This window comes from Ascidia mentula, chromosome 2 (genome assembly GCF_947561715.1).
Source record: "Ascidia mentula chromosome 2, kaAscMent1.1, whole genome shotgun sequence".
Classification (NCBI taxonomy): Eukaryota; Metazoa; Chordata; class Ascidiacea; order Phlebobranchia; family Ascidiidae; genus Ascidia; species Ascidia mentula.
The window spans coordinates 8603018-8627880 of NC_138567.1; the positions used below are offsets into that span (position 1 = coordinate 8603018).

The window sequence follows — 24863 nt, forward strand, 5'->3', positions numbered from 1 at the left end:
AGTGGCGAGCTTTCGGGATAGCGTGCCCTGAGGAAATCGTGCAAGTCGTACCAATTGTCTGGTAACACTTGCGTTGTGTTGGAACCTTGCAGCGACAAGCGCTCTGCGAATGTTTGGAGCTTTTCGAGGGTAATTACATCTGAGCCGAAGTAGGGATTTGGCGTGATAAGCATACCGGTTACCATGTACGATGACAATGACTTGGCCAAGGGCAAACGCGCAATGGTTACGGCAAGCGTCCAAATGCAAAGAATCCACAGAAGCAAGTATCTGACTTTTGAACCGCGACTCGCCATAGGAAAGTAAATGCTGAACAGTCGGTATGACGTCAGACACACAAGAGTGAAGACCGACGCCTCGCTTGATAAAACTGTGATGATTCCTATAAAGTCGCACGTTGAACTAGTGCGCCATCGTTGGTCCTCAAGGCAATAACTCCCAGAAAATTGAGCGGATTTCGCACCGATTGTCAATAGCGTTCAAAAGTAAGTCTTGGAGAATTGTTGAAACGTCCTTTGCTCCGATTTATGTTGTTCAGCAATGCAATAATTTGGTTTATTACAAGGTAATAAGTGTTCTACAACTAATGCAGCAAATCAATTACCGGTTACCCCTTATGGTTACAGCTTGGTGTATTATGGTCTCACATTGAACGTGGGAGCTCTGGCCGGGAGCGTGTACGTTAATCAGGCACTAGGTGGGGTTATTGAGTTTGTTGCCTGCCTTTCGGTTATTCCAATGATAATTAAAGTGGGTAGAACCAAGACAAACGTTCTGTCGTTGGGAATTTCAAGCGTTTCCTGCCTTCTTTCTACTGCTATTATTGGGCTTGGTGGAAGAAGTAAAGGTGAAAATTTGTTTTTGTAAATTTAACTTTCACAGTTTGTCCTTTTATTCATTGGGTCTGAATATAGGATTGGAAATTGCTGGAGTAGTTGTTGCCATGATCGGTAGATTCAGTGCGAGTGCCGCCTTTGCTGTGATTTATCAACATACTGGAGAATTATTCCCTACACCTGGAAGGTATAAGTCTTTTGATTTACTGTCTTTTAGCAAAGTAGAACTGCAGAAGCTGCAGCTTTACCTCGATTTTACTGGCAGACCTAACTGCACTAAACCTATGGACCAAACATTTAGGGCCACAGCATTGGGAGTTTCGTCGATGGCTGCTCGAATTGCAACCATATTCACGCCTTTCACTTTGCAGCTTCAATATTCTTGGCCTTGGCTGACACCGGTACAGTAGACGATATACGTTGTTATCTAAACTAATCACTCACATACTTTTTTCTTTTGCAGACAATTTTCGGTATATTGTCGGCGATCGGAGCTCTGCTTGCTTGCGTTTTTCCGGAAACAAGAAACGAGCCTGTCCTCACATCATTTCATCAAGCTGACGTTTTCTTGGCAAAGCATTTTCGTAATTCAGTTGCCTCCCGTATCTTCTGCCTACCAAAGGGAAACAAGCAGTACGCCTCCCGAGTTTTCATTAAGTTTGATGTATTTCGTTGCTTCAGAAAAAGTTAAAAATAACCTTGGGTATTTAGGTGCAGTGACTTGAATGATGGAGAGATTGAAAATTTGGAGGAAATCAATGACTCAATTTTGCGTCTATGAATGTCGGCAGCTTTGATGAAATAAAACTGGTTGATTTTGCAAAAGTTAATAGTTTGCAAGAAGAAAATAATTACTTGACAATTTAACAATATTTTAATTAGCAAATCAACATTAGAAGTTAAAAACGATTTGAAATTATTGTGGTTTCATGTAAAGGTACAAGACACACACATATAATAACGAACATTCATGTGTCACGTTTATGTGTGTTCGTATTTTTACTCGTTTAGGTTTGCATATGCCATACAATAAGCTAACATCCTAACATACAATGTTTATAGACCATTTCGTTTAAAAAAGTATTTTGGCGTAACTTACTTTGTGCCATCACATTCCTCTGATTAATTCGCTACACACTTTAGAGAATTTAAATTTGACGCTTATTTGCCGAGCGTCGGCATAGCGCATCGATTCAAGTTGCTGTGACAGAAAATGCTCAGAGGTACATAAGATGTGTCTACTAGTCTTGGTTTAACGCCAGATGCTTTTTATTGCCGAAACTAATAGTATTGAAGTAATGGTTAGAAACCCAAGTATCCATTACTGTCTTCGTGCACTCTCCTTGGCAACGGTGGCGTTTTTCTTCCTTTGTATGAAACGTGATTGGACCAATTTTGGTACTTTGTACCAGAATATGCAGAAAATTTTGACAAGAAGCTCTGAAGTGTTTTCCCGCACTTCTATGCTCACACGTGACTTAACGCCACGATTTGTCAACATATTTCAGTGTTCGGTGGAAATGGTAGCTTGGGCGCTACGCAGGCACGATGTCATTTCGAATGGAACCAACCATGACGTAAAGCCGATTTCAACAAAGTCTTCTTAGGAGATTTTTTTTCGCCGGTGTGTTTGTCAGGAAAGCAAATGTTGTCATGGTGTTTTAAAGAACGGTTTTTTTAAATTGCAATGCCAGGGGAGCAAGATTAGCACTATAGTTGTAATCGTGCTCTGTCGCGTAACATAATGTATTTGAAAGACGATATGCAAACTTAGGGGAGAATGCATAACACAATGAAAAAGATCCAATGGTGGATGACGCAGAATATGGGCTTATGGTATATCTGACGAAAAAGCGTCGTGATTGCGCCCACTAAGTCTTAACCCACTGCTTCACGGAAATGTACAATTTTACACACCAATAATTCCCATTCATTTCTTCAGACGTTTTGGTTTTCTGCACCGCTGCGTTGCAATATAGCAACTGATACATTGAGGTGCAGCTTTGGGTAACGACCTTTTTCTCGTTGCCGCACCAGACAACTCGGCTGATACATTTCTGATCTTGTTTCTGCGCTAAAGTGAAAGAGACAGGAGTCATGTCAGCCTACGACGATTTGCTGGTGGATGTAGTTGGAAATGGACGATATCAGTTCTTGATTACCTCTGTGGCTTTGCTACAATCGATTGTTGGAAGTTTTTACAATACAAGTTCCGTTTTCATTCGTAAGTTAAGTGTGATGTATAAGGCAAAATCTTGTTTAAATATCTAAACAACAGTTGGTCTTCCACATTCGCGATGCAATATCCCGGTCGCACAGAACGCTTCATTGTTACTGAACGAAAGCTTTCTTCTGGAAACCTTTATACCCTGGAACAACGCAGCCAAGGTTGGATGGTTTTTAGTATCTATATATATGTTTATGTAATAACATTGTATGACCTAAAGTCGTTTTCTACATTGCAAGGATTACAGCCGGTGCTTGAGATACGACTATATCATAGATATGTGCGAGGAAAATTACACGAGTTCGTGCATTGAGAGTGCAACTTCACATACTCAAAACACAACCAATTGTACTGATGGTTATTATTTTGATCGATCTGTTTACAAGGAGACAGCAATCACTGAGGTAATTGGGAGAGTGCAACAACTTGCTCTTGAACGAAGTTGCAAACTGGAGTGTTTGAAGCAAAGTCGCATACACTTTACTTTACCTATAGCTCATTGGAATTTCTGGTATATCTGCAACTAATTAAGAAAGAATACTTCAACCGTTAAGCCTACAAAATAAATTTTAAGATTACACAAGAAGTGCATTGAGCTGACTGCCGTCCGCAGTACAATCCATTGGACTTGATAACACACTATTGAGAATTTATGCTGGAAATATAGCTTGCTTGATCGGTATTCGTAACGCTATCTTTTCACAGTGGAACCTCGTCTGCAACAAACTGTATATGATGACGTTATGCTCCTTGGCTTACTTTGCAGGCCTAATGATTGGCGCAGCAGCTGGTGGGATGGCCGGAGATAGGTACCATCAAGTATAGAACTGATGTTGACTATTTGTTCTTGTTAATGTTATTCAATGCTGTATAGATGCATGATATAAACCAGTGCTTCCCAACCTTTTTCAGTTCGCAACCAACTTTTTGGAAATAAGATTAACAGTTGCTGGCGTACGTACTGAAGTAGTTAATGCGACACAATACATTTAATTGTCACGTATTTGTTACATTTTTGCATAAATGTTACGTAATGATAATGCAATAATTTCGTGATCTAATAGAAAACTGTAACATTTAGAAATGCTTCGCGACCCACTGGTTGGGAAGCACTGATATAAACCATTGCACAAAATCTGTGTGAATCAAAGTAAAAGTTTTCAATTCCTTCGCGCACGAAGCGTGGTATGCAAAGATCGATTAAATTAAAGACAAATTTAATTTTGTTTTTCATTTGAAACACATTCATAAATTTAAACAACTGGTTTGCGAACATTCGAAACGTGAAAGTTGCAAGGCTGATTCCTACCAAGGTCACGAGCAAAAAATATTTCTCCTGACATAACCTATGTAATGTTTAGATTCGGTCGAATGCTGGTGTACAAGGTTTCGGTGATCCTGAGTTTTGCGACGACTCTTGCCATTTCTTTCTCTCCCAATATTTACATCCTGATTATGTTGAGATTCGCTGTAGCGTGCTTCTTCATGCCAACCTCAGTAAACACCTTCACATACAGTGAGTGCAAGAGGGGTTCAAATAATGATTAACTAGCAGTACTACATACAATTAAGTTTCGGGTCTTGGTTTAAAGTTAAGCATCACGTTATGAATGATGAAAGCTCAGTACTTGCGCGAAGGTGGTCAAACACCGTTGTTTACGGTGCAGAAGAAAACAAGTACAAAACAATAATTTGTATAAGTTCATGTCAATTGCCTTCTGGTTTTCTGCGAGAAAAATCCGTTTACGATTTTATTTTCAGTGTGTGAAGTTTCCAAAGGTTCTGTCCGCCAATACCTTGGATCCATTTATAACTGCATTTTCGGTATCGGCTGCGTCATTTTTGCTGGAATGGCTTACATCTGGCGTGACTGGAGGGAGCTCACTGTAGCGATTTCTGTTACGTTGATAATACTTTCCATCCCTTTGATAATTTTGCCGAAGTCTCCAGGGTAAGATTGCAATGTTTTACGTTGAAGGCAATGCAACTTTTTTCAAAATACTTTTCCCAATTTTCAGATGGCTGATGTCACGTGGCAAAGAAAAGGAGGCATTGCGCGTGTGTCACGTAATGGCGAAACGAAACAAAGGAAAGTTGTGCAACAAGACATTCAAGGATGCAATGAAGGCAGCTGACGATTGGGTATAAAGTAACAACATAAAACCAAAAGCTGTTCTTTCTTCACAAGGACTTACATATTCACTAATAATTTGAAAAAAAATGTTTGGTTTCATGAGGTATTTTTGCATAGTGTGAAATTTGAATATCATTCCGCATGTAAATGAGTGAAAAACCCTACATTACTTTTACAATTGTTTAGAATTCAAAAGTAAGTCTTGGAGAATTGTTGAAACGTCCATTGCTTCGATTTATGTTGTTCAGCAATGCAATAATCTGGTTTATTACAAGGTAATAAGTGTTTTACAACTAATGCAGCAAATCAGTTACCGGTAGACCTCTTGGTTACAGCTTGGTGTATTATGGTCTCACATTAAACGTGGGAGCTCTGGCCGGGAGCGTGTACGTTAATCAGGCACTAGGTGGCGTTATTGAGTGTGCTTCTTGTATTCTGGTTATTCCAATGATAATTAAAGTGGGTAGAACCAGGACAACCGTTCTGTCGTTGGGAGTTTCAAGCGCTTCCTGCCTTCTTTCTACTGCTATTATTGGGCTTGGTGGAAGAAGTAATGGTGAAAATTTGTTCTTGTAAATGTAACTTTCACAGATTGTCCTTTTACTCATTGGGTCTGAATATAGGATCGGAAATTGCTGGAGTAGTCGTTGCCATGATCGGTAGATTCAGCGCGAGTGCCGCCTTTGCTGTGATTTATCAACATACTGGAGAATTATTCCCTACACCTGGAAGGTATAAGTCTTTGATTTACTGTCTTTTAGCAAAGTAGAACTGTTGAGGATGCAGCTTTACCCCGATTTTACTGGCAGACCTAACTACACTAAACCTATGGACCTAACATTTAGGGCCACAGCATTGGGAGTTTCGTCGATGGCTGCTCGAATTGCAACCATATTCACGCCTTTCACTTTGCAGCTTCAATATTCTTGGCCTTGGCTGACACCGGTACAGTGGACAATATACGTTGTTATCTAAACTAATCACTCACATACTTTTCTCTTTTGCAGACAATTTTCGGCATATTGTCGGCAATCGGAGCTTTGCTTGCTTGCGTTTTTCCGGAAACAAGAAACGAACCTGTCCTCACATCATTTCATCAAGCTGACGTTTTCTTGGCAAAGCATTTTCGTAATTCAGTTGCCTCCCGTATCTTCTGCCTGCCGAAGGGAAATAAACTGTACGCCACCCGATCTTTCACTAAGTTTGGTGCATTTCGTTGCAACAGAAAGAATCTAACTTTATGTGTTCAGGTGCAATGACTTGGAAGAGAGGGAAGGAAATTTGGAGGAAATCAATGGGTTAAACGCAGCTGTGGAAATATGAGTGCGAAATAAGGATTTGCTGAACTGATCCTAAACAACTACGAGCAGCAAAAATAGAACATGTATATTGTAAATTAACCTCAGACTGTAATTATTGTGGTTTCATGCATGCAACTTTCAATACAAATAAAAATATAACACATTTTTGTTGACGGTATAGGTTGAAACAGTGCAGTTAACGTTCACCTACAGTATTTTGGTAAATTCCCTGTTTCATTTAGATGAACAGAATCGATTTTTCGTATGTTTCCTTGCGAATTTCCAGAGCGTTGGGCCCACGTTTGAGTAAATCAACGGGTTTAGGCAGCTGTTGATGGGTAACAATATAATTGCTGAAAATGCGTACGCTTCAGGTGGTAGAGAAATATTTGCCATGCTCAAAAACGTCATAACGCATATTGGTAACCAGCAACAAAAATCAGTCGCCACAAGTAATGCAATTTTGCGCTGCATCGCTGTGCTCCGTTGTGGTCTTCTGTGATTGGTTGACTGCGCGGGTTGCCCCGCAACCGAACGGTGGTAAATTGCTACGTACGCAGACGCAACGTAAATGAGGGACACGAAGTTGAATGTAATGACCACAAAGGACATTATGTTGAACTGTGTTTTGTCGTCGGCGATACGGTAGAATTTGGGAATACACACACTGCTTGAGCTATAGTAGCCAAAATACCCCAAGCTGAGTGGCGAGCTTTCGGGATAGCGTGCCCTGAGGAAATCGTACAAGTCGTACCAATTGTCTGGTAACACTTGCGTTGTGTTGGAACCTTGCAGCGACAAGCGCTCTGCGAATGTTTGGAGCTTTTCGAGGGTAATTACATCTGAGCCGAAGTAGGGATTTGGCGTGATAAGCATGCCGGTTACCATGTGCGATGACAATGACTTGGCCAAGGGCAGAAGCGCAATGGTTACGGCAAGCGTCCAAATGCAAAGAATCCACAGAAGCAAGTATCTGACTTTTGAACCGCGACTCGCCATAGGAAAGTAAATGCTGAACAGTCGGTATGACGTCAGACACACAAGAGTGAAGACCGACGCCTCGCTTGATAAAACTGTGATGATTCCTATAAAGTCGCACGTTGAACTAGTGCGCCATCGTTGGTCCTCAAGGCAATAACCCCCAGAAAATTGAGCGGATTTCGCACCGATTGTCAATAGCGCGATTCCCATCAAAATATCACACATGGCAAGGTTCAGGATCAGCATCTTGTTAATCCGTGCTATATTGCTCCTGCGCTGTGTAACACTGACCTTGGGCTTCGCTATCAGCTGCCGCAGGGTCACTGTGATTACTCCGGCGTTCCCAACAATAGCCAACACCGCCATAAACCACACCAAAATGCTCAGACCATTAGCTCTGATCATTTCCTCTCTAGAAGACAAAGCGTTTGGATCTGTAAACCCGGTTGGACATTCGTCAGAAAGGTCTTTGCAATCCCGTTTTCCATCCAATACCGCTCCACGTGGTACAAAGAGAGGCGAACCACCTTCGCAGTAAAAGTGCTTAATCGAGCTGCAGTTTTTTTCATCCTTCTGGTCGATGCAGTCCGTCGGCATTTTTGCGTCGCAACGCTGGTTCATTGGTATGCTGACGATATGTCTAATACCTGCCACAATTAATATTCGTTATAAAACCGCACGTGAAAATCTGCAATTACTAAAAAATATGACAAATCAAGCACTAATATTTACAAGCACAAACACGTCAACGGGCTGTTAGCCCGTTTTTTTACTAATCAAAGACATATTTGATTGAAAGGTGTGACCTAAAAGGTTTGTGCTTTGGCAACAAAAGTAAACCACAACTTTTTCACAATGAAATAAATACCTGAAAGCCACTGGATTTGGCCGACGTCACAATAAAACCTCTCGGGGCAGTCTATCTCATCTTCCATGAACGAACACTCCTGGATGCCGTTGCATATCGACGCACCAAACACATATGACAGGGCGCCAGAGCATTTTCTCAATTTGAACCGTAAAGTTTCGTTCAAGCCCATCTCTTTGGGAAATATGGCCTTGACATCACAAATGCAACCAATCATATATTTGTTACTGTTGCTATACCATCATGAGGTTTTCAGGCTTTGCAGCCCAGGCAATGCAGCCTAGCTGGATCAGCCACTTTTTCCTGACAAGTCGGAGCAAGATTTGAAAAATCAAGCTCCCGGTGAGGTTTGAACTCACGACCCTGGGCTAACCAGGCCCAACGCTCTACCAACTGAGCTACAGGAGCTCAGTGGTTTCACGGGGTATATTGTGGCCAAGGTACACTGGTGCGCAAGCGCACAACTTGCCAGGCAACCTTCACATATACGTAGGGGATCTCTACCACCGTATCAGATAACGCAGTAATATTTCATGCAATGGCATGATAGGCAGGATCGCCCCACTGCGCAGGTCCTTGCTTGGCGATCACAGCTAACGTATCGCGATCATGAGGTTTTCAGGCTTTGCAGCCCAGGCAATGCAGCCTAGCTGGATCAGCCACTTTTTCCTGACAAGTCGGAGCAAGATTTGAAAAATCAAGCTCCCGGTGAGGTTTGAACTCACGACCCTGGGCTAACCAGGCCCAACGCTCTACCAACTGAGCTACAGGAGCTCAGTGGTTTCACGGGGTATATTGTGGCCAAGGTACACTGGTGCGCAAGCGCACAACTTGCCAGGCAACCTTCACATATACGTAGGGGATCTCTACCACCGTATCAGATAACGCAGTAATATTTCATGCAATGGCATGATAGGCAGGATCGCCCCACTGCGCAGGTCCTTGCTTGGCGATCACAGCTAACGTATCGCGATCATGAGGTTTTCAGGCTTTGCAGCCCAGGCAATGCAGCCTAGCTGGATCAGCCACTTTTTCCTGACAAGTCGGAGCAAGATTTGAAAAATCAAGCTCCCGGTGAGGTTTGAACTCACGACCCTGGGCTAACCAGGCCCAACGCTCTACCAACTGAGCTACAGGAGCTCAGTGGTTTCACGGGGTATAAAAACCTCACCGTGAGTTCAAACCTCACCGGGAGCTTGATTTTTCAAATCTTGCTCCGACTTGTCAGGAAAAAGTGGCTGATCCAGCTAGGCTGCATTGCCTGGGCTGCAAAGCCTGAAAACCTCATGATCGCGATACGTTAGCTGTGATCGCCAAGCAAGGACCTGCGCAGTGGGGCGATCCTGCCTATCATGCCATTGCATGAAATATTACTGCGTTGTTGCTATACCATTGAGCATAATGTAATTAAGTGAACTCTTCTTCTGGCAGGTAGTACGTAGATTTTATCATTTAACCGACGTTTCGCCCACCATGCGGCGAGGCTTTAACAAGGTAATTGAAAAATAAGTAAGCAAAAATTGTCGAAATTGGTCGCCTACATTGTGCAAGCGAATGTTGTAGCAAATATCGGGAATGTTGCTGCAGTTCGCTCTTGCGCTACATTCATCCTCAAAAATCATGCATTCCGGAATTCCATCGCACCTGCAAAGAGGGAATATCATTTGTCTTCAACCGCGACAATTTTGGAAAAGGAATTGATTGTTTTGTGAGGACTTATTATTTTTTCTGCTCTCGTCAAGTCAAGACAACAAATATTTAGCATGTATGGGTTCCTAAAATTTTCAACAACATATTTACCGCACTGCGAATTTAGGAGCTGTTATATTGGTCAATTCTCCAATGCGAAAAACATCCACCAGCTGTTCAAATCCATGTTGAGGCGGATCGCAAGGAAAGTCCGCCGATTTCTCAGCGGTAACTTCTGTCGTCGACTTTCCGCAAGCTAATTCGTCCAGTCCATTAAGTGGGCAATCTACCACACCATCGCATACTTTGCTCATAGGGACACAAAAACCTCCAGAGCCGCACCATATCTCCCCCGGCTTGCAATAGCTGCAGGCACCGTTGCTGTGGTCGCCGTAACACACACTGTCGCAAACCGTCTTAGCTGTTCCGTGTGAAGCTAACGACTGGGAACACAGACACTCATCGGTGAGGTCGGGGCAGTCGATCACGCCGTCGCAACGTTGATTCGGCGCGATAATCGTTTTATCATCCAGGCATTTGGAGCAACGAAATGTGCCGTTCGTATAGCAAAGATCTGACTCGTCGTCGCATAAAGAATATGAATCGTTCAACGACCACTGCGGAACCAGGCAACTTCGCGCTTGTTCAACGCCGAACACCTGGCGAAGGCATTTGAATCCAACACGGTCTTGTACATCCTCGCCGTGGTTCGGGCAGTCAGTGTAGGCGTCGCACGAATATGTGGCTTGTACACAAACCTCAGGGTGGCCCGGGCACCTCAGGAGCCTCGGCTCAGCACAGCTTTCAATTTCGTCACTGCAATCGCCGCAGTGATCCATTCCGTCGCACAGAAGCGATTTTGGGAGGCAGCGTTTATCGTTATGACAACGAAACTCGCTATTTAGGCACGTCTCGTTGACGAGCATCGGCAACTCGTCGCTCCCGTCAGCACAGTTTGCTAGAGTGTTACCCCGCCACGAACGCGGAATGCACCGCGTGTTGTCGTGACAACGAAACTCGTTCACATTGCATTGTAGCGAATGTTGCTCGTCCGAACCGTCTCTGCAGTCTTTGAAGCCGTCCATAACACGGTACCTGGGAATACATCGACCGTTGTTCAAGCAACGGAACTCCGTGTCGTTGTAGCAACGTTCGAGGCTGTTCAGTTCGTCGAAATCGTCCTTGCAATCGATGGAACCATCTTCTATCCAATCCCGGGGTATGCAGCTGGGTAGAGTGCGAAGCCCCAGCTGCACGCATTGAACCTCAGTGGCGAAGCAAGATATCGTTGCCGTCTCGTCGCTATTATCCTGCACAACGTCGGTGTTGCAATCGTCCGATCCGTCTTGAACCATCCATCGCGGTATGCACTTCAGACTTTTGGTGCAAGTGAATTCTGCAGCGCGGCGACAGTTAAGTGTATGTGGTGTATACTTGTCACCCGCGCATGTAGAGTTTGTGTTTACAAATTCGGACGCAACGTGATTTGCGCCCGACCGACTTCATCCGGTTTAAAATTTTTGACTACCAACGAAAACCTAATGATTTATTACATGAAAATAGCGTCATCAGTCTATGAAGCTCTTCTCGGCGCACTTTATTTGGTTGATTCGAATTTGGATTCTTCAACGAAAGAAATTGTAATATTTACCTTCACTTGGTCGGCATGGAAGGATTATTCCCTCGTTTCGCGTGCAACTGTCTGCCGAATTAACAAGGTAGCGTGGAATGCACCTAGAAGTCACTCGACATCGAAATTCGTCGTCCGTACAGTCAAGCATCGCTGAAGCAGTTAACGTTATAACATTTAGTTAATGCTGTAGGCTACGGATCAGTAAACCCTTGGGAGCGAGGTGATTATTGATGGCACTCTAAGTGATTTATGAGCTCATATTCCAGTACTTTGCTCTGCTTATGGGATTACTGTGCGTCAGGAAAAAGGTGCTCAAAATTGTATGAATTTACCCACATAAGTTAGATGGTTCTATCGGCGTCGCTGCACAGTGATGGCGACAAATAAGGCAACAAAATAGTTTGGTTTGTGCACATGTTGACACGACGTGAAGTTATTTCTATTTTGAAATAATTTACAAACTGACACGCTGCTTCAAAAAGGTTGACGAACCCCGCTATAAACAACTTATCCTGAATTACTACCAACCTTGCGTCTCGTCGGACTTGTCCCGGCATGTGGCAAAAGTGTCGTGAACCTGGTGTCGGTAAATACAAACATTTGAGTTGGGACAACGGTGATAACCATCTTCAGGGCGGCAGGCGCGGTACAAAAGGAATCTTGCTTTCACTGCAAGAGAAATTAACACGTCACGTCCAGCCAATGGAAGAGACTGCAACTTTAGACTTCGCAGCTGTGTTCAACGTCAACAAAATTAAATTACAAGACTGTTAAAACAAACTAAATTCCTTCAAGTCGTTGTTGTTTAATATTAATATGGTTTTAATCTACCACTAATAAACTGCGCTACAGAAAACGGCATGGACCACAAACCTGCAAGTGCAGACAGTCCAACAAGCAGCAAAATTCTTCTAACGAACATGTTCCTTCTTCAACGCTGTAAGTCGTAGTGCACCAAATTGCCACAGAGACGGAGCCCAAATCGTGCGAACACTTACCGTCTTGAATTTCGTCATGAGAGCCCATGCGCGTCCGATACGTAATGCGTGTTTATATTTAGCCTCCGGTTATTATCGATGGGAAAAAGTGCTGTGACATGATTATACCAGTCGGAACAATACGATAATGAATTGTCTACAACAATTATTATTTTCTCCTGTTTTCCAACGCCGCTTGTTGTGGGCGACACTGGTGGAAACTCCACATTAAAATTACGCTGTAAAATAACCATGCGTCAAAACGCAATTTCTACTTGAGTAAAATGTAATTTTTAATGAATTGTCAAGTATTGTCGCTCAGGGGGAATTGTAAAGAAGCCTCGCGATACAGCAAGTGCCTTCAAACTCGACATTCAACTTCATCTTTTAGATATAACTTATTTATCTTTTTTTTTTACTCGAAGCTTTGTGTTTAATATTGAATACAAAACAGCGCTTATGTTTTTTGCTTTAAAGCTTTTTGTGCAAAAAGCATCACTATTTTCTGCTTTACACCAAAGTAGTCTGGAAAACCTCAAAACGTGAAGAACGCATCCTGTCCCGTTTCTTCTTACGTCACGTAATATGCCAATTTAAATGTCGTTTTGCGTCGCGATGGTGCGTTAGGGCCACATCTTTTCAAGCCAGTGCACTGTTACTGCTTAGCCGGGGGCACGCTTTTGTATTGGGATGTATTGCAGTATGTGAGACACAGCGTGATGTTGCAATCATGCAAATGTGTTTTAGATTATTGCGCAAAAATATTAGTGGCTATTAGTTATGGGAGAGATTAAGCTTGGCAAGCATCCAAAACAGTATATCATATATATATATACAGGGTGGCCATAGCGTCCAAATTTTTGCGATTTGTGCTTTTTCATGAATAGTGCATTATGAATACTAACGTACTAGCTCTAAGAATTGTGCCAATTTGCGATTCGCGTGTTTAGTTTTTTTTTACTTTTACGCACATGTTTTACATCAATATCGGTATGTTTGAGAAGTTTCAACACTATTCGGGTGCACCATTGCTAAAACACGAAAACTCGTCTCTAAAAAGGTTGCATGACTGACAAACATAGTGATAGTCTCAACAAAAAGTCAAAGTGGTTGACATCAAGCAGTGTTACGTCTTAGCAAAGCAGTCGGCTTATTTTTAGTTATATCTATGTGTAGGATTGCGGCGGTGGAAACGCACTTAGGCATGACCTTGGATGGTGTTGGAACGATGTTGGTTCCACTTTTTCTTCTTAGTTTGGCTGCACTGTCAGTGGGACAAGATTTAAATTACGCAAACTGTTCTGTTGCATTTTACCCGAAAACTGCCTGCGTCAACGACGGAACCAGGTATTTGGTGCAAAACTTTTGTAAAAGAGATCCACTATATATACTCTATATTGACAAATGGAAGCAACATATTACTTTAACTCGTTGTTATATTGTATACTGCTTATCTGTTTGTGATATTAAAAATTCAGAAAGATTTTTAAAGCCTTATCGTTTGTGAGAATATATTCGTATATGTGTGGGTGTTTGTACACATTTTTGTTGATTTGGAATAAGTGTGTTAATATTATCCTTTTTTCGTCCGTTTTGCGTATTATTGATACTTTGTAGTTTCTCTTAAAATGTGTTTTTTGTCCACCTGCAGCCGAAAGTCTCCACAAACTTATTATATTGCAATAAAAATGATCTGCCTTGAGGCTATATGGCATTATTTCACCTGACCTCATAAGACTCCTTGAAGTCGTACCACCCGTCTTGTTAAAATTCGATATTTGGAATAATGTTTACTGGATATTTATTTCTATTGCTTTTCGGAAATAACCGTCCTATATTCTCTTGCTTTAGATCAAACTACATACAGTTTGAAAAGTGCGACCCTTCCAACACGCGGGTGCGTTCAGCGTGGTTTGACGCCACACCCGTTGCCTATAAACGGCCGTTCGGAAAAAACCAAGACGATTACCCAATCTCGTGGCAGGAGATAGTCACACCAAGTGGGTATTTTGGGTTTACGTAGATAGGACCTTTGATGGTGTCTAAAATTGCTTCTACTGTAATCGCAGGAGAAAAGAGCTGTAGAAAAAATACATTAGGATAAAATGAGCGAAAAATGACATTCAGACAACAGGAATCATCCTATTTGCTAGGTTATACCGACCGATCTATCCTGTCTAATCAGTTATCCAAAATTACTGACGCTAATCGTCAAACACTCTTTCCGAGTAATTTAAGATAACATTTGTACTTTTTATTCACCCACTGTCATCAACAACGTGATTTCCAATTAGCCAATTTTGTTATGTGTAGTGCTTTGTGCCTGTAATAATGTGCGTAAAGTCCCAGGTTAGTAACAGACTTGACGTGATTTTCTCGTAACGTATTTGCAGAACAACTTAAAACGGATGGAATGTTGACGGTGTTGTACAGTCGAAACAATCGGTTTGTGATAAGAGCAATGCAGATGAGACTTCCACAATGCGGACAGAACTGACAAAATCAATTTATGTTGAACGAAAAAAATATTGAATGCTCTTCGCTTTTGATCGCTTTCGTCATTACTCTGTTGATTTGTAAGTTAATGATTTCCACTTTTTACGCGCTCCCAACCGCACGTCGTTGTTATTGGAGTCGTTTTGACAACAAAGCTTGTTAACTTCGTTTTTTTTGGTTTTCGCCTGTTTTTGAAATATGGTCAAGTGCACACTTAACTATTATGACCTATTGTTATTCGCCTGGGTTGGAATCTCACCTGTTACAAGGGCAATCTTGTTTTTTTATTGGTAACAAATGCTCTATTCGACTGTCGGGTATGAAACGCTAAGTTTCACATAAAACCTTTAAGAACAAAACAAGTCTTGTACAGTTGAACTGTTTATTTAATTACATTGCAATTACGTCGCTGCTTGAAGTCATATAGGTCAAAGTTTCTCTTTGAATAAAGGATGACTAAAAAGAAACTGAACAACAAACCAAAATGTTTCGACAGTGGCGACGAAATGAAATGTTAAAACGTTTAAAGTGAATCCTCTGCAAAAACGGTTACAATCACACTTTACGCCCAGACTAACTAAAAATAAAGCGCACCTACAGCAATCAACCCAAATACGAAGTTTTTATCTCCTGCACCTGACAAAATGTCAAGAAAGAAAAGCGATTTGAAAGCTACTTCGATCAAACTATATTAAATCAAACTCAGGCCTAACATGCTTCGACAGCTAAAGTCATTGATCATCACTTAATCTGTTAGCTCAACGTCTTGGTGGCCCGCGATCTGGTCTTTGGCCTGTTCCTGATCGTTCGCCTCTTTGATAACGGCCTCCGCTCTCCCTCTTGTCTCCACCATGATGCTGTTTCGGACGGGATGATTGGTCGGAACCTTGTTGCCAGTTTGACCCTCTTTTGTTATCTCGACGTGATTTCTCTTCTTCCTTATCATCGTAGTCGGGAGGTACTTCGAACTGAAGCATTCCTGTGTAGATGGAAATTGCAAACTGCTGTTAAAAAAATATGCAATACATGAAACTTTGCTAATTTTAATATGTGAGCATATCGATACAGTGCGCGATTGACAGTCTGCCAGGTGAACTTAAATTGATCCAGTTGTTTCATTCTGTAATCACATTGCAATACATGACAATTGTAAACAGTACTTAAAACTTCAATAAATGGAAGAAACAATTTCATCACTTGATATTTTAGTTTTATCATTTCAGTAAAATACAGTAGCTTCTTTAGTTTGTTAGATATTTGTTTGATGGAAACTGCAGCTTGACGTACGTCTTGGGTAATACTGTGTCGCTTTCTCAAAAAATTTTGGGTGAATTCTCCCACGTTTGTCTCCCTCAGACAGGATCACTTTGTTACTTGAAAGGAAAAATTTGAGGCCAGCTGCATAAACAAAAAAATTTTAAACTTTGCCAAGGTAATATCATATGATACGCCCTGCAGGAGCAGTCAATGCATTGTACACACAAACACATCTGCCTAATCGGTTTTACAGCTTTGGAAAATGAAATAAAGAAAGTCTTAAAATGATATACCTTCCAATGCCTTGGATAAATTAAGAGAAATGACAACATCAGAGGAATTCCTCATTCCACTGAGCACATCTTCATCACCCGGCATTCCAATTGCAAAGTGGATGTGAGTTCTCTGTGTAACAATGTTATTTATTACTCATTTTCATTGACAACTAAATCACAAAGTCAATAGCAATTATCGGCCGTACAAAATTTTGAAAAGCTTGGTGACACTGAAACATTTTTACAGCAAAGTTTTGGAACTGCAGCAATAAAAACTTGGGAAAAAACTGTTGTCATATAAGGTTAATAGTCTCTCGGCCACAGAATTGACAATAGAAGATGTAACAACCCGTAATAACATATATTGCTACATAGGCACTGCTGTATAATATATAGATAATATGTACATTCATTCGTTTTAATCCCTGCTTTTTAATTTGTTGCCATGCATCAAGATATGTCCCATGAACAACTTCTGGATAGTCCTTTGAGTCTGTTATTGGCGTTAAAGCCAAATTCTGCACCTGTGCACATAAAACAATGTATGCAGAAAGGCAAACATAAATTTGCAGCACCAATCAGCTCACAATAAACAGCACTAATAAATTGCAAACCTTGACTGAATGGCCTTGGGTTGCCTTGATCCTATAACCACATTCTTGGTGCAGCTCCATCTCAAATCTTTTCTTTTCGTTGTTTACGACAATCTGATGTATCATTTCAGAAGTGACTCCAGGAAATTTATTTGAAAATTTTCTGTCTTGCAAAATTTGACCAACAGGTACAAATCCCTCTGCAGAATTTTGCAATAGTAGTTTAAAATCTTTAAATATATTTAAAAAATAGGTTTTGATATTTTCTGTCAAAGTGCATTTAATCCGTTTAAATAAAACTGATTGTTTTGTTCGGTTGGTAAGAAAGAATTTACATGCATTTGTTTACCATCATCCAGTTTTAACCATTTATAAGCTCCGTGTCTTAAAATGCGTACAAGCTCTTTGGAGACATCCACTTCAGTGTACTCATAGTACTGTTGGCTGAACACAAATATCAGTAATATTAAATGTTAACTTTGTCAAAAATGTAAATTGTAAGGAAATTGTTAACAAACATTACACCAAGCTTTCACCACAAACACAAAATATGTGATTTAATTGATATTCTGTTAAACCATAAACACCACCTGGTTTGTGGATACTGATACTGGTAACTTTAACTGCTGCATTACAGTTTTATCAAGTATGTGCAAAAAGAGCCAACCGTGTGTACACCCTGTCTGCAGCTCTCAGTTCTAACAAGACTATAGCATATGGAAACACGCAGCTTACCTCTGATGTTGGTAACCACCCTGGCCCTGTCTTTGGTCATAACCCTGGTGTGGTCCCTGTTGCGATGCAGCACTGGACTTTTGTGTTATTCTTTCTGCATAAATTCGTCAATATTCACAATTGCAGTTCAATTTAAAATGTGTTTTAAGATATGTGGAACAAAATAGTCAAATGCAAATTAACAATACCTACCATTTCCATATCCAGACCCAGACAATCCCTGTTGAGTTGCAGCATGGCTACCTGTGTTTGAATGCTGTGAGTAATGTCTTTCACTGCCAGCTGCATGATCTGTTCTTTGCTTCTTGTAGTCTCCCTTTTTCTACACACATATTTTATTATGTGGGAAAATAATAAAACATATGTGGATGTAAGGAAAGGGCTTATGTGAGCAAGCAAAACATCTCAAGTAAGTGAAAATACAGTTAAGTGCCAATGTACACACATGATTGTGATGTGAACTAGACACATTGTAAATCCTCTGCAAGTGTGTATATAACATTCATACCAACCTCATCTCCCACACTTCCCCCATTATTAATAATTTGTGAAGCAATTGTTTCAGACTTTGGTAGAGTTTCTTGGGCAACTTCAACCTTTTCCTCCAATGGAGGAACCTTGTCAGTCGGTTCCAATTGTGTGGATTGATTCCCACTATTGTTGCTTTCTTTGATGATTTCTTGAGCTTTTTCTGATTCAGCCTGATTGGGTTTGAAACTGTCCCGGTTCAGGTCAAGGTTGGCAACTTGTGCTGAAATATTTTCTTGCTTGTTTTTTTCATTATTGTTCAAATTGTAAGTGTTGGCATTTTCAAGGGAGTTTGCTTCTGTGCTTTCTGGTTCATGCTTATTAGCCTCTTGTATAGCAGCAGTCTATAGAAAACACGTATCTTGCTTCAAACTATATTCAAGTTTGTTCTCCAAATGCAATATACACTCTCATGATCAGTATTTCGATGTCTTGGGTGTTAGCATGTTTTAGTATAACTTATCACGGGTCAACAAAACACAATAGTGAATGAATTTCAAATAAGAAATTTTGTGTGGCAAGTATATCTGTAAATTGTCTGCATTTGAATCAGAATGTCAAAAAACATGACACCATTTTCAGGATTTTGTCACATAGATTTCCAAGTGAATATTTGCAAACTATCAATGTTATTAGATATAATAAATGCAAGAGGCTATTTACTACGAGGTTAAAGGTCATTCTAAATTAACAAACAAATAGTTCCAGTTCTGTTTAAGCCATGTATAACGATCACAATAAAATATATTTTAGTTTCTTTGAAAAAGTCCTTATTTTAAGTCATGTAAACATACACCATTAACGTGGAACATAATTCAATAAAAAAATAGTTCTTTGCGTCTGTGTGTCTAAAAAATGATGACCTCAAATCTTACCTCTTTGTGCCTGCGTTTTCTATCTCGCTTTTTTTGGTTTTTTGATTGTTTTGCTTTGTGATCCAACGGTTGTGTCAATCCAGGTACTGGTCTCGACGACATATTGTATTTTATTTGTTTGCCAAGTTTGCATAAAGTTCCACCTTCCACGAGCAGAACAGGAAAAGAAAGGAAATGGGAAGTGGGAACTAAGATTCTACTAAGGGAAATTCCCAAATACGTAATATAAAACTGAATGGTTGCGTCATTAACGAACTAGCATATAGTTATTTTCACTATGTTTGGTTTAAAGATTGTCGTTTTTGGTAAATATTTACAAATGTAGTGGTTGCATGTAGGGCGTTTTAAGGCTAGTAGTAAGCCTTTTATTTTTTATTTTCTTATTGTGTTGTTTTAGACGCACCGACGCACCGACGATGCATTCCAAACCGAAATGTATTTGTCTAAAATACAAAAGATTTCAACAGAAGACAAATGTTTCCGTCTTTGCGGTATATTTAAATCATTAAATTTATTTCATGCACGTGCAGTAACAGTCTATTGATTGAAGTCACCAAACTATAAGTCTGTGCAAATATCCAAAGAAAAAGGGTAGGCAACATGAAAAAAAACAAAGTTAAAATATATAAAACCGGAAAACCCTAGCCATACTGTTAACGTATGTGTCATGTGAAATGATATGATCAAAGCTGTGGTATTTTATCCCGTAACACGGTCATCAGCTCTGGGAAAACCCCCGCCAATTGCACCAAAGAAACACTGTTTGTTTTATTATGTTGTTGTTGCTGTCGGGCATATCGTAATTTAATTAATTTGATCTTCTGGCACAATTAAACTTACAGTTTGTTACCAACGTTTGCCCTGCTATTCAGCTAGGCTTCGTCAGGATATAAGATTGCATGCTGCACCCAAACAAGTTTCAGGAACCCAAAAAACACGAGAAAAAAGGACAGCTAACACCGTTTGTAGAATCACGTGAATAATTGAGAATACGCGGGAAACAACATGCAGTTACAACAAGTTATGTAGAACCATGAAATATACACACTGTTTGCTGTTGTTTACACGGAGATTGTTTCAGAAAGAGGTGTTTAAGTGTGATCTTCTGCCTCCCTCTTATTTGTGTGCTGCACCATAACCTTGAGGAAGCTAGCTGAATATTAGGCGAAACGCTGATAACAACGTTTACGTTTAATTGTGCCAGAAGAACAGATTAATTAAATTAGCGTTTATTTGATTTCCTTTTTGTGGTGTATAAGACCACTATGATAAGACAATGACGCACAAGATACATTTTAAAGCGAAATGCCTAAAACAACATAGCTCAATAGATTTCAACAAAAAAAAAGTTTTTGTCCTTGCGGTATATTTAAAACAACAATTACGTATTTAAAAACATCAAATTTTCGTTATCTTTTGTTTTGTTATTTGGTTTCGTTATCTCTGCTCACATCTTTACTAGTGGTGAGTTTTCACTTTACGCGTCACTGAATCAATCCAAAATCCGAGGAGCGGTCGGAGGAGTCCAAGTAGAAATTACTATTGTTTTATTGCGTATTTGTTGTACTTTACAGCATGTATTTCATGAAATATTTGTAGCTGGTCAAGTGCATAGCGGTCTTTAAATTGTACAGTTCATTTCTAATACCCGGTCTATTGAAGTCACTGTACTATGGGTTTGTGCAAATGTCCAAAGAGAAAGGTTACCAATCTTTTCTGTTTTGAACACCGGGTGAATGTTTGTGAGCACTGCTTGACAGAAAATCATCCAAGGGTATGCAAATTGTTTTTCACTCGTCATAGAAATGTTATTTGTCTTGTTTTAAGTTTTCTGCTGTGATTCCTACATTTGTGTAGCCTGTAAGAAGTGTTTACAAAACCAGTGAATATTTCTTTCAGTGTGTTGTTCAATCCTATCTAAACTGGTTGAAAGACAGTGACTACAACCCAAGCTGTGCAGTCTGTAATGTCTCATTGTTGGAAGGAGATGTGGTGAGATTAATGTGCTATGGTAAGCTGAACTGTTTTAAAGTTGTACTTGGATGGATTTGAACCTACTTTTTTAATCATTTAGATATCTTCCACACCGATTGCCTTGAAAGTCATTACCGCTCCCTGCCTCCTAACACTGCTCCTGCGGGTTACAAGTGCTACACATGTGATTCACCCATTTTCCCGGCCTTAAATCAAGCTGGAAGGGTTGTTGATATATTGAAAGAAACACTGGCAAAGTTTGGTTGGGCCAGAGTGGGCCTCGGATTGCCACTGGTATGCATTGAGAAATTAACTTTAAATCTTGACTATTTTGTTTCAGGATATTACCTATATACATGTTATCAAGCAACCATGTTTTAAAATTTTAGTTTTAATACAGTATACCATGGTGGTAGAAGTTTCACACATACTGCTTCAAATGCATAACTGCAAAGTTTTCCAATACCACATGCTACTACCAATGAGTAACTTCCCTGAAAATTTTAACTGTATACATTTAAATAAAAACCAGAATTATATTTGTAAAAAGAAATATTTTTATGTGCTCTGTGGGTCACAAGATACCATGAGGGCCAGAGTTTGGACTGCCCTAAACTTTGTAATTGTTTTTCACTTTATAGATTGATGAACCTCCTCCGACAAAGCTGGATGACAGTTTTGATTCTACTCCACAAATTGAAGACTTAGATGATGAAAGTTTACATGGATCAACTATGCCCCCACCACCAGCTACGACAGCAGCCAGTCTGTATCTTTCAAATGCAACTGATGCGACAAAGCCTGCAAAAACTCTAAGTGACGCATATACTCCAAAAGAGACATATTGGGAGCAGAGAAAAAAGGTGTTTATTATAATGTCAAGTGTTTGTAATTTGGTTCTTTAGCAATGATCAACAGTGAATGCAAATGCACAAAAAAGGACAAACATTTTGTAATGTAAAAGTTGTGTGAAGTTTTTGTAGGCCACAATGTCAACATTTCAGAAATCGTTTTGCTTCAAATTTTGTCTGCAATTGAATTTCGAAGTTCAGCAAATATGAAAAATTGTCTGGTCCAATTTTTTATAGTTAAGTTGTTCCAATTTTTGCATACTATTTTTAAGTCCAACCCTGCCCCGTTGCGCTCACAACAAGCTCAAACCACCTCCACACCAAAGCCTAAAAGGGATTTTATAATGCCGATGGATGACAACCACCAAGGAGATGGTGATAATGACATCCTAGGTGCTGTGTCAAGAAAGACCCCTTTCCTGTCTGATGCTTCCATGAAGAAAATTACACTGGGCATTGAGGACCCTGATGGTCCTGACAAATATAAGCGAAGATCAGCCTTTTCTTGGCTCAGGCGATGGCTCAAGTATGTAGTTTAATGTAAAATGATTGCTTGGGTGTTGTACAATATACTTTTCAGTTGCAAGCATACAATAACCTTGAATCGGTTAATCTCTCTGCATATAAATGCAGTTAAAAAAATTATTGGGGATTATATCAGTCAGAACCAATGTAGGTACAAGTATACTCAAAAGTTCGAAGGCAGTGTTTTCAACGTTACTTATACACAACTCCACCACATTAAGCATGTTTTGCATTTCAGGTCCAGAATGCTTCGTGGTCGCGGCTACCACGACTCACGGGTAATACCCCGAAAAGCCGCAATCCTTCTTCTCATTGGACTCGTTGCTCTCCTTACTTTTATCGTTTTTGCGACCAAGGCGGGACGGTCCAAAGACAACGACCCTGCGTTTGATCCGTTGAATAACCCGAATGTACACGTGGCACAGCCGAAAGCCATAGACATGAACGACTTTGGGAATCACCACCTGGATGTGATCGACCCCCTGCAAGCATTGCAACCTGCTGCTGGCGGTGGATAGATCGAGCTTAAAAACTATTGCATTTAACTGCTATACATTCAGTGTTGCCCGATGTAACACGTCGGTATTAACTATAATTTCTTGGCCCATTAAAAAGTGGTCTTTCAGTTGTATTGTATTGGGTGAATTCGTCATATGGTCGCATAAAACTTGAAGCATAGGATCGATATGCGCTTACAAATACTATGAAGCATATGTTAATCTGGCGTTGATATTTTCTGTTACAACGGGCATTCCAGCAAGTTTTTCCTTTGTACCGGGCATTTGTGAAATTCTGCATTTTGTGTAATAAATGCAACCTTGCTGTACATGGCTGTGAAATACAAATGTGCAAGATGTTTGCGTGAAATGGCTTTAACAAATGTGGAAAATGTGCCGGACCTAATAGACGCCAATCAAGATGCGACTATACGTAACAATCAATGCGGTTTCGCTTATGTTGTTCTGGGATTCCTGTTTCTACAAAACTCGCCTACGTTTTCAGCTAAACTTCGAAAGCGATAAATATACCCAAGAATCATGAATAGAGAACCAATGTGAAATCCGGACTTATGGCCCTGCATTTTGAAGCTTGGACAATAGTAGAACATGTTGCAGGCAGTGTGGGTTTATATTGGTGAAACATAAAGCGCGACCAGTTGCCAGGTGGCAACGCGGCGGAAAAAATTAAAGAACGTTAAGCGAAAGCAAACAAAAGCACGTGACCACACCGGTTGGCAAACTGCGAGCGGCAGAAAATACAACTGTACACGCACACGCCAAATACAGGACTGTGTTCCTACGAGATGAAAATATTGGCCGAGTAAAATTCGAAACCACATCAAAAACGGGCCCAGTCGCATTTTCCCGGCCTTCCCAAAACATGTTACCCGAAAGGATGTTAGCGAGCCACTAAGTAATTTTTTTTTTTTTGTGGACGTAGCAGCTGTTTATGTTTTTACTGCATGAATGGATATTTGCCTTTCTATAGCAATGAACACGCGGTCAAGATAATTAAAAGGTATTATGTATGATCGAAAGCAATGATTCTAAAATATTCAACAAGGAAAAGCTGTGGCCGAGGTAAAAGCAACTAACAAAAAGCCGAAGGATCGGCCGCACCGTTTCCTTGTAAAGCGGCATTTTTTGTGAAAGCTAAAATACCTAAAACATACAAAACAAGAATTTTATCCTCATGCGTTGGTCTATCAATTAAGTTCGACCGCCGCCATACCACAAAGGTCACTAAAATGTAGTTACAACGTAGATTAACTCTATATTCAAACGAAGGTTGGGTCGTTGAAGAAGGCGGGAAAAGCGTAAGATAAACTATGTAGTTTGAAAAAACTTTCAAAAAAGCGTGTGTACATATAAACATAAACCGCGAGATGTCGCCAAAGAGCACGATGCTTTGGGCAAGCCGGAAAACATACCGCTGGGCCCGTTTTTGACAGCCCAAGGATTTAATTTAACTAAATAAGCTTGGACCACAAAGTATCGTGCTTTTTGAACCAATTCCACCCGTACCGAACTGTAACCGTGACACCGTTTTTCAACAAGCCAGTATTGGCGCAAGTACCATTGATCAAACCGACACGAAACGGAAAGGTT

The 24863-nt window shown here is 40.5% G+C and overlaps 6 protein-coding genes and 3 non-coding genes across 13 annotated transcripts; 4 read left to right on the forward strand and 5 right to left on the reverse strand.

Moving 5' to 3' along the window:
- The first annotated feature begins 183 nt into the window (after window positions 1-183).
- Window positions 184-1617, forward strand: LOC145890018 (solute carrier family 22 member 15-like). Its single transcript, XM_082981062.1, has 6 exons — window positions 184-302; window positions 627-847; window positions 915-1023; window positions 1138-1237; window positions 1300-1493; window positions 1548-1617. The coding sequence occupies exons 1-6, from the start codon at window positions 184-186 to the stop codon at window positions 1615-1617; spliced, it is 813 nt and encodes a 270-aa protein (XP_082837188.1).
- Window positions 1618-2783: 1166 nt separating this feature from the next.
- On the forward strand, window positions 2784-6652 carry LOC145888766 (solute carrier family 22 member 15-like). Of its 3 annotated transcripts, none has more exons than XM_082979608.1 (13): window positions 2784-3060; window positions 3115-3224; window positions 3303-3467; window positions 3769-3872; window positions 4425-4579; window positions 4825-5014; window positions 5082-5205; window positions 5384-5472; window positions 5533-5753; window positions 5821-5929; window positions 6043-6142; window positions 6205-6374; window positions 6448-6652. In XM_082979608.1, the coding sequence occupies exons 1-13, from the start codon at window positions 2934-2936 to the stop codon at window positions 6518-6520; spliced, it is 1737 nt and encodes a 578-aa protein (XP_082835734.1). In that variant the 5' UTR covers window positions 2784-2933; the 3' UTR covers window positions 6521-6652. The 3 variants fall into 3 exon arrangements, with proteins under 3 accessions (XP_082835734.1, XP_082835735.1, XP_082835736.1); XM_082979609.1 differs by having other exon boundaries at window positions 5533-5747; XM_082979610.1 differs by lacking the exon at window positions 5533-5753 and having other exon boundaries at window positions 5789-5929.
- Window positions 6653-6709: 57 nt separating this feature from the next.
- Window positions 6710-12617, reverse strand: LOC145888765 (uncharacterized). Its single transcript, XM_082979607.1, has 7 exons — window positions 12543-12617; window positions 12198-12338; window positions 11688-11819; window positions 10148-11432; window positions 9889-9991; window positions 8348-8537; window positions 6710-8126 (listed from the first exon to the last, which is right to left on the reverse strand). The coding sequence occupies exons 1-7, from the start codon at window positions 12589-12591 to the stop codon at window positions 6733-6735; spliced, it is 3294 nt and encodes a 1097-aa protein (XP_082835733.1). The 5' UTR covers window positions 12592-12617; the 3' UTR covers window positions 6710-6732.
- On the reverse strand, window positions 8682-8755 carry Trnat-ggu (transfer RNA threonine (anticodon GGU)). The gene has a single exon. It is a non-coding gene; the product is annotated as a tRNA-Thr (tRNA).
- Window positions 9048-9121, reverse strand: Trnat-ggu (transfer RNA threonine (anticodon GGU)). Its single transcript has one exon. It is a non-coding gene; the product is annotated as a tRNA-Thr (tRNA).
- On the reverse strand, window positions 9414-9487 carry Trnat-ggu (transfer RNA threonine (anticodon GGU)). The gene has a single exon. It is a non-coding gene; the product is annotated as a tRNA-Thr (tRNA).
- Window positions 12618-13826: 1209 nt separating the features above from the next.
- LOC145888703 (uncharacterized) lies at window positions 13827-15471 on the forward strand. Its single transcript, XM_082979523.1, has 3 exons — window positions 13827-13993; window positions 14498-14646; window positions 15040-15471. Exons 1-3 carry the CDS (start codon window positions 13851-13853, stop codon window positions 15141-15143), a joined length of 396 nt encoding a protein of 131 aa, XP_082835649.1. The 5' UTR covers window positions 13827-13850; the 3' UTR covers window positions 15144-15471.
- Window positions 15472-15516: 45 nt separating this feature from the next.
- Window positions 15517-19582, reverse strand: LOC145888701 (tRNA 2'-phosphotransferase 1-like). Of its 3 annotated transcripts, none has more exons than XM_082979521.1 (10): window positions 19406-19582; window positions 18515-18874; window positions 18246-18324; window positions 18003-18096; window positions 17617-17711; window positions 17289-17467; window positions 17082-17198; window positions 16693-16804; window positions 16430-16540; window positions 15517-16121 (listed from the first exon to the last, which is right to left on the reverse strand). In XM_082979521.1, the coding sequence occupies exons 1-10, from the start codon at window positions 19505-19507 to the stop codon at window positions 15901-15903; spliced, it is 1470 nt and encodes a 489-aa protein (XP_082835647.1). In that variant the 5' UTR covers window positions 19508-19582; the 3' UTR covers window positions 15517-15900. The 3 variants fall into 3 exon arrangements, with proteins under 3 accessions (XP_082835647.1, XP_082835646.1, XP_082835648.1); XM_082979520.1 differs by having other exon boundaries at window positions 18195-18324; XM_082979522.1 differs by lacking the exon at window positions 18515-18874 and having other exon boundaries at window positions 18195-18324.
- A 1373-nt stretch (window positions 19583-20955) lies between these two features.
- On the forward strand, window positions 20956-23611 carry LOC145889221 (zinc finger protein-like 1). The gene is made up of 6 exons (XM_082980124.1): window positions 20956-21179; window positions 21305-21416; window positions 21480-21673; window positions 22021-22242; window positions 22503-22756; window positions 22994-23611. Exons 1-6 carry the CDS (start codon window positions 21078-21080, stop codon window positions 23271-23273), a joined length of 1164 nt encoding a protein of 387 aa, XP_082836250.1. The 5' UTR covers window positions 20956-21077; the 3' UTR covers window positions 23274-23611.
- The last annotated feature ends 1252 nt before the right edge of the window (window positions 23612-24863 follow it).

Bases quoted from the DNA above. Each gene is read 5' to 3' on its own strand.
- LOC145890018 (XM_082981062.1), top strand. From the start codon at position 184: ATGTACGATGACAATGACTTGGCCAAGGGCAAACGCGCAATGGTTACG. The intron at 303-626 runs GTAAATGCTGAA...TTATGGTTACAG, and splicing joins CCGCGACTCGCCATAGGAAA to CTTGGTGTATTATGGTCTCA. The intron at 1,494-1,547 runs GTTTGATGTATT...TTGGGTATTTAG, and splicing joins GCCTCCCGAGTTTTCATTAA to GTGCAGTGACTTGAATGATG.
- LOC145888766 (XM_082979608.1), top strand. From the start codon at position 2,934: ATGTCAGCCTACGACGATTTGCTGGTGGATGTAGTTGGAAATGGACGA. The intron at 4,580-4,824 runs GTGAGTGCAAGA...TTTTATTTTCAG, and splicing joins AGTAAACACCTTCACATACA to TGTGTGAAGTTTCCAAAGGT. The intron at 5,473-5,532 runs GTAATAAGTGTT...TCTTGGTTACAG, and splicing joins ATAATCTGGTTTATTACAAG to CTTGGTGTATTATGGTCTCA.
- LOC145888765 (XM_082979607.1), bottom strand. From the start codon at position 12,591: ATGTTCGTTAGAAGAATTTTGCTGCTTGTTGGACTGTCTGCACTTGCA. The intron at 12,339-12,542 runs GTTTGTGGTCCA...TTTCTCTTGCAG, and splicing joins TGGACTGTCTGCACTTGCAG to TGAAAGCAAGATTCCTTTTG. The intron at 8,127-8,347 runs GTATTTATTTCA...TAATTGTGGCAG, and splicing joins CCAAATCCAGTGGCTTTCAG to GTATTAGACATATCGTCAGC.
- LOC145888703 (XM_082979523.1), top strand. From the start codon at position 13,851: ATGACCTTGGATGGTGTTGGAACGATGTTGGTTCCACTTTTTCTTCTT. The intron at 13,994-14,497 runs GTATTTGGTGCA...CTCTTGCTTTAG, and splicing joins TGCGTCAACGACGGAACCAG to ATCAAACTACATACAGTTTG. The intron at 14,647-15,039 runs GTGGGTATTTTG...ACGTATTTGCAG, and splicing joins GCAGGAGATAGTCACACCAA to AACAACTTAAAACGGATGGA.
- LOC145888701 (XM_082979520.1), bottom strand. From the start codon at position 19,507: ATGTCGTCGAGACCAGTACCTGGATTGACACAACCGTTGGATCACAAA. The intron at 18,875-19,405 runs GTAAGATTTGAG...TGTTTTCTATAG, and splicing joins GAAAACGCAGGCACAAAGAG to ACTGCTGCTATACAAGAGGC. The intron at 18,325-18,514 runs GTTGGTATGAAT...ATATGTGTGTAG, and splicing joins GGGGAAGTGTGGGAGATGAG to AAAAAGGGAGACTACAAGAA.
- LOC145889221 (XM_082980124.1), top strand. From the start codon at position 21,078: ATGGGTTTGTGCAAATGTCCAAAGAGAAAGGTTACCAATCTTTTCTGT. The intron at 21,180-21,304 runs GTATGCAAATTG...TATTTCTTTCAG, and splicing joins TGACAGAAAATCATCCAAGG to TGTGTTGTTCAATCCTATCT. The intron at 22,243-22,502 runs GTGTTTATTATA...ACTATTTTTAAG, and splicing joins ATTGGGAGCAGAGAAAAAAG to TCCAACCCTGCCCCGTTGCG.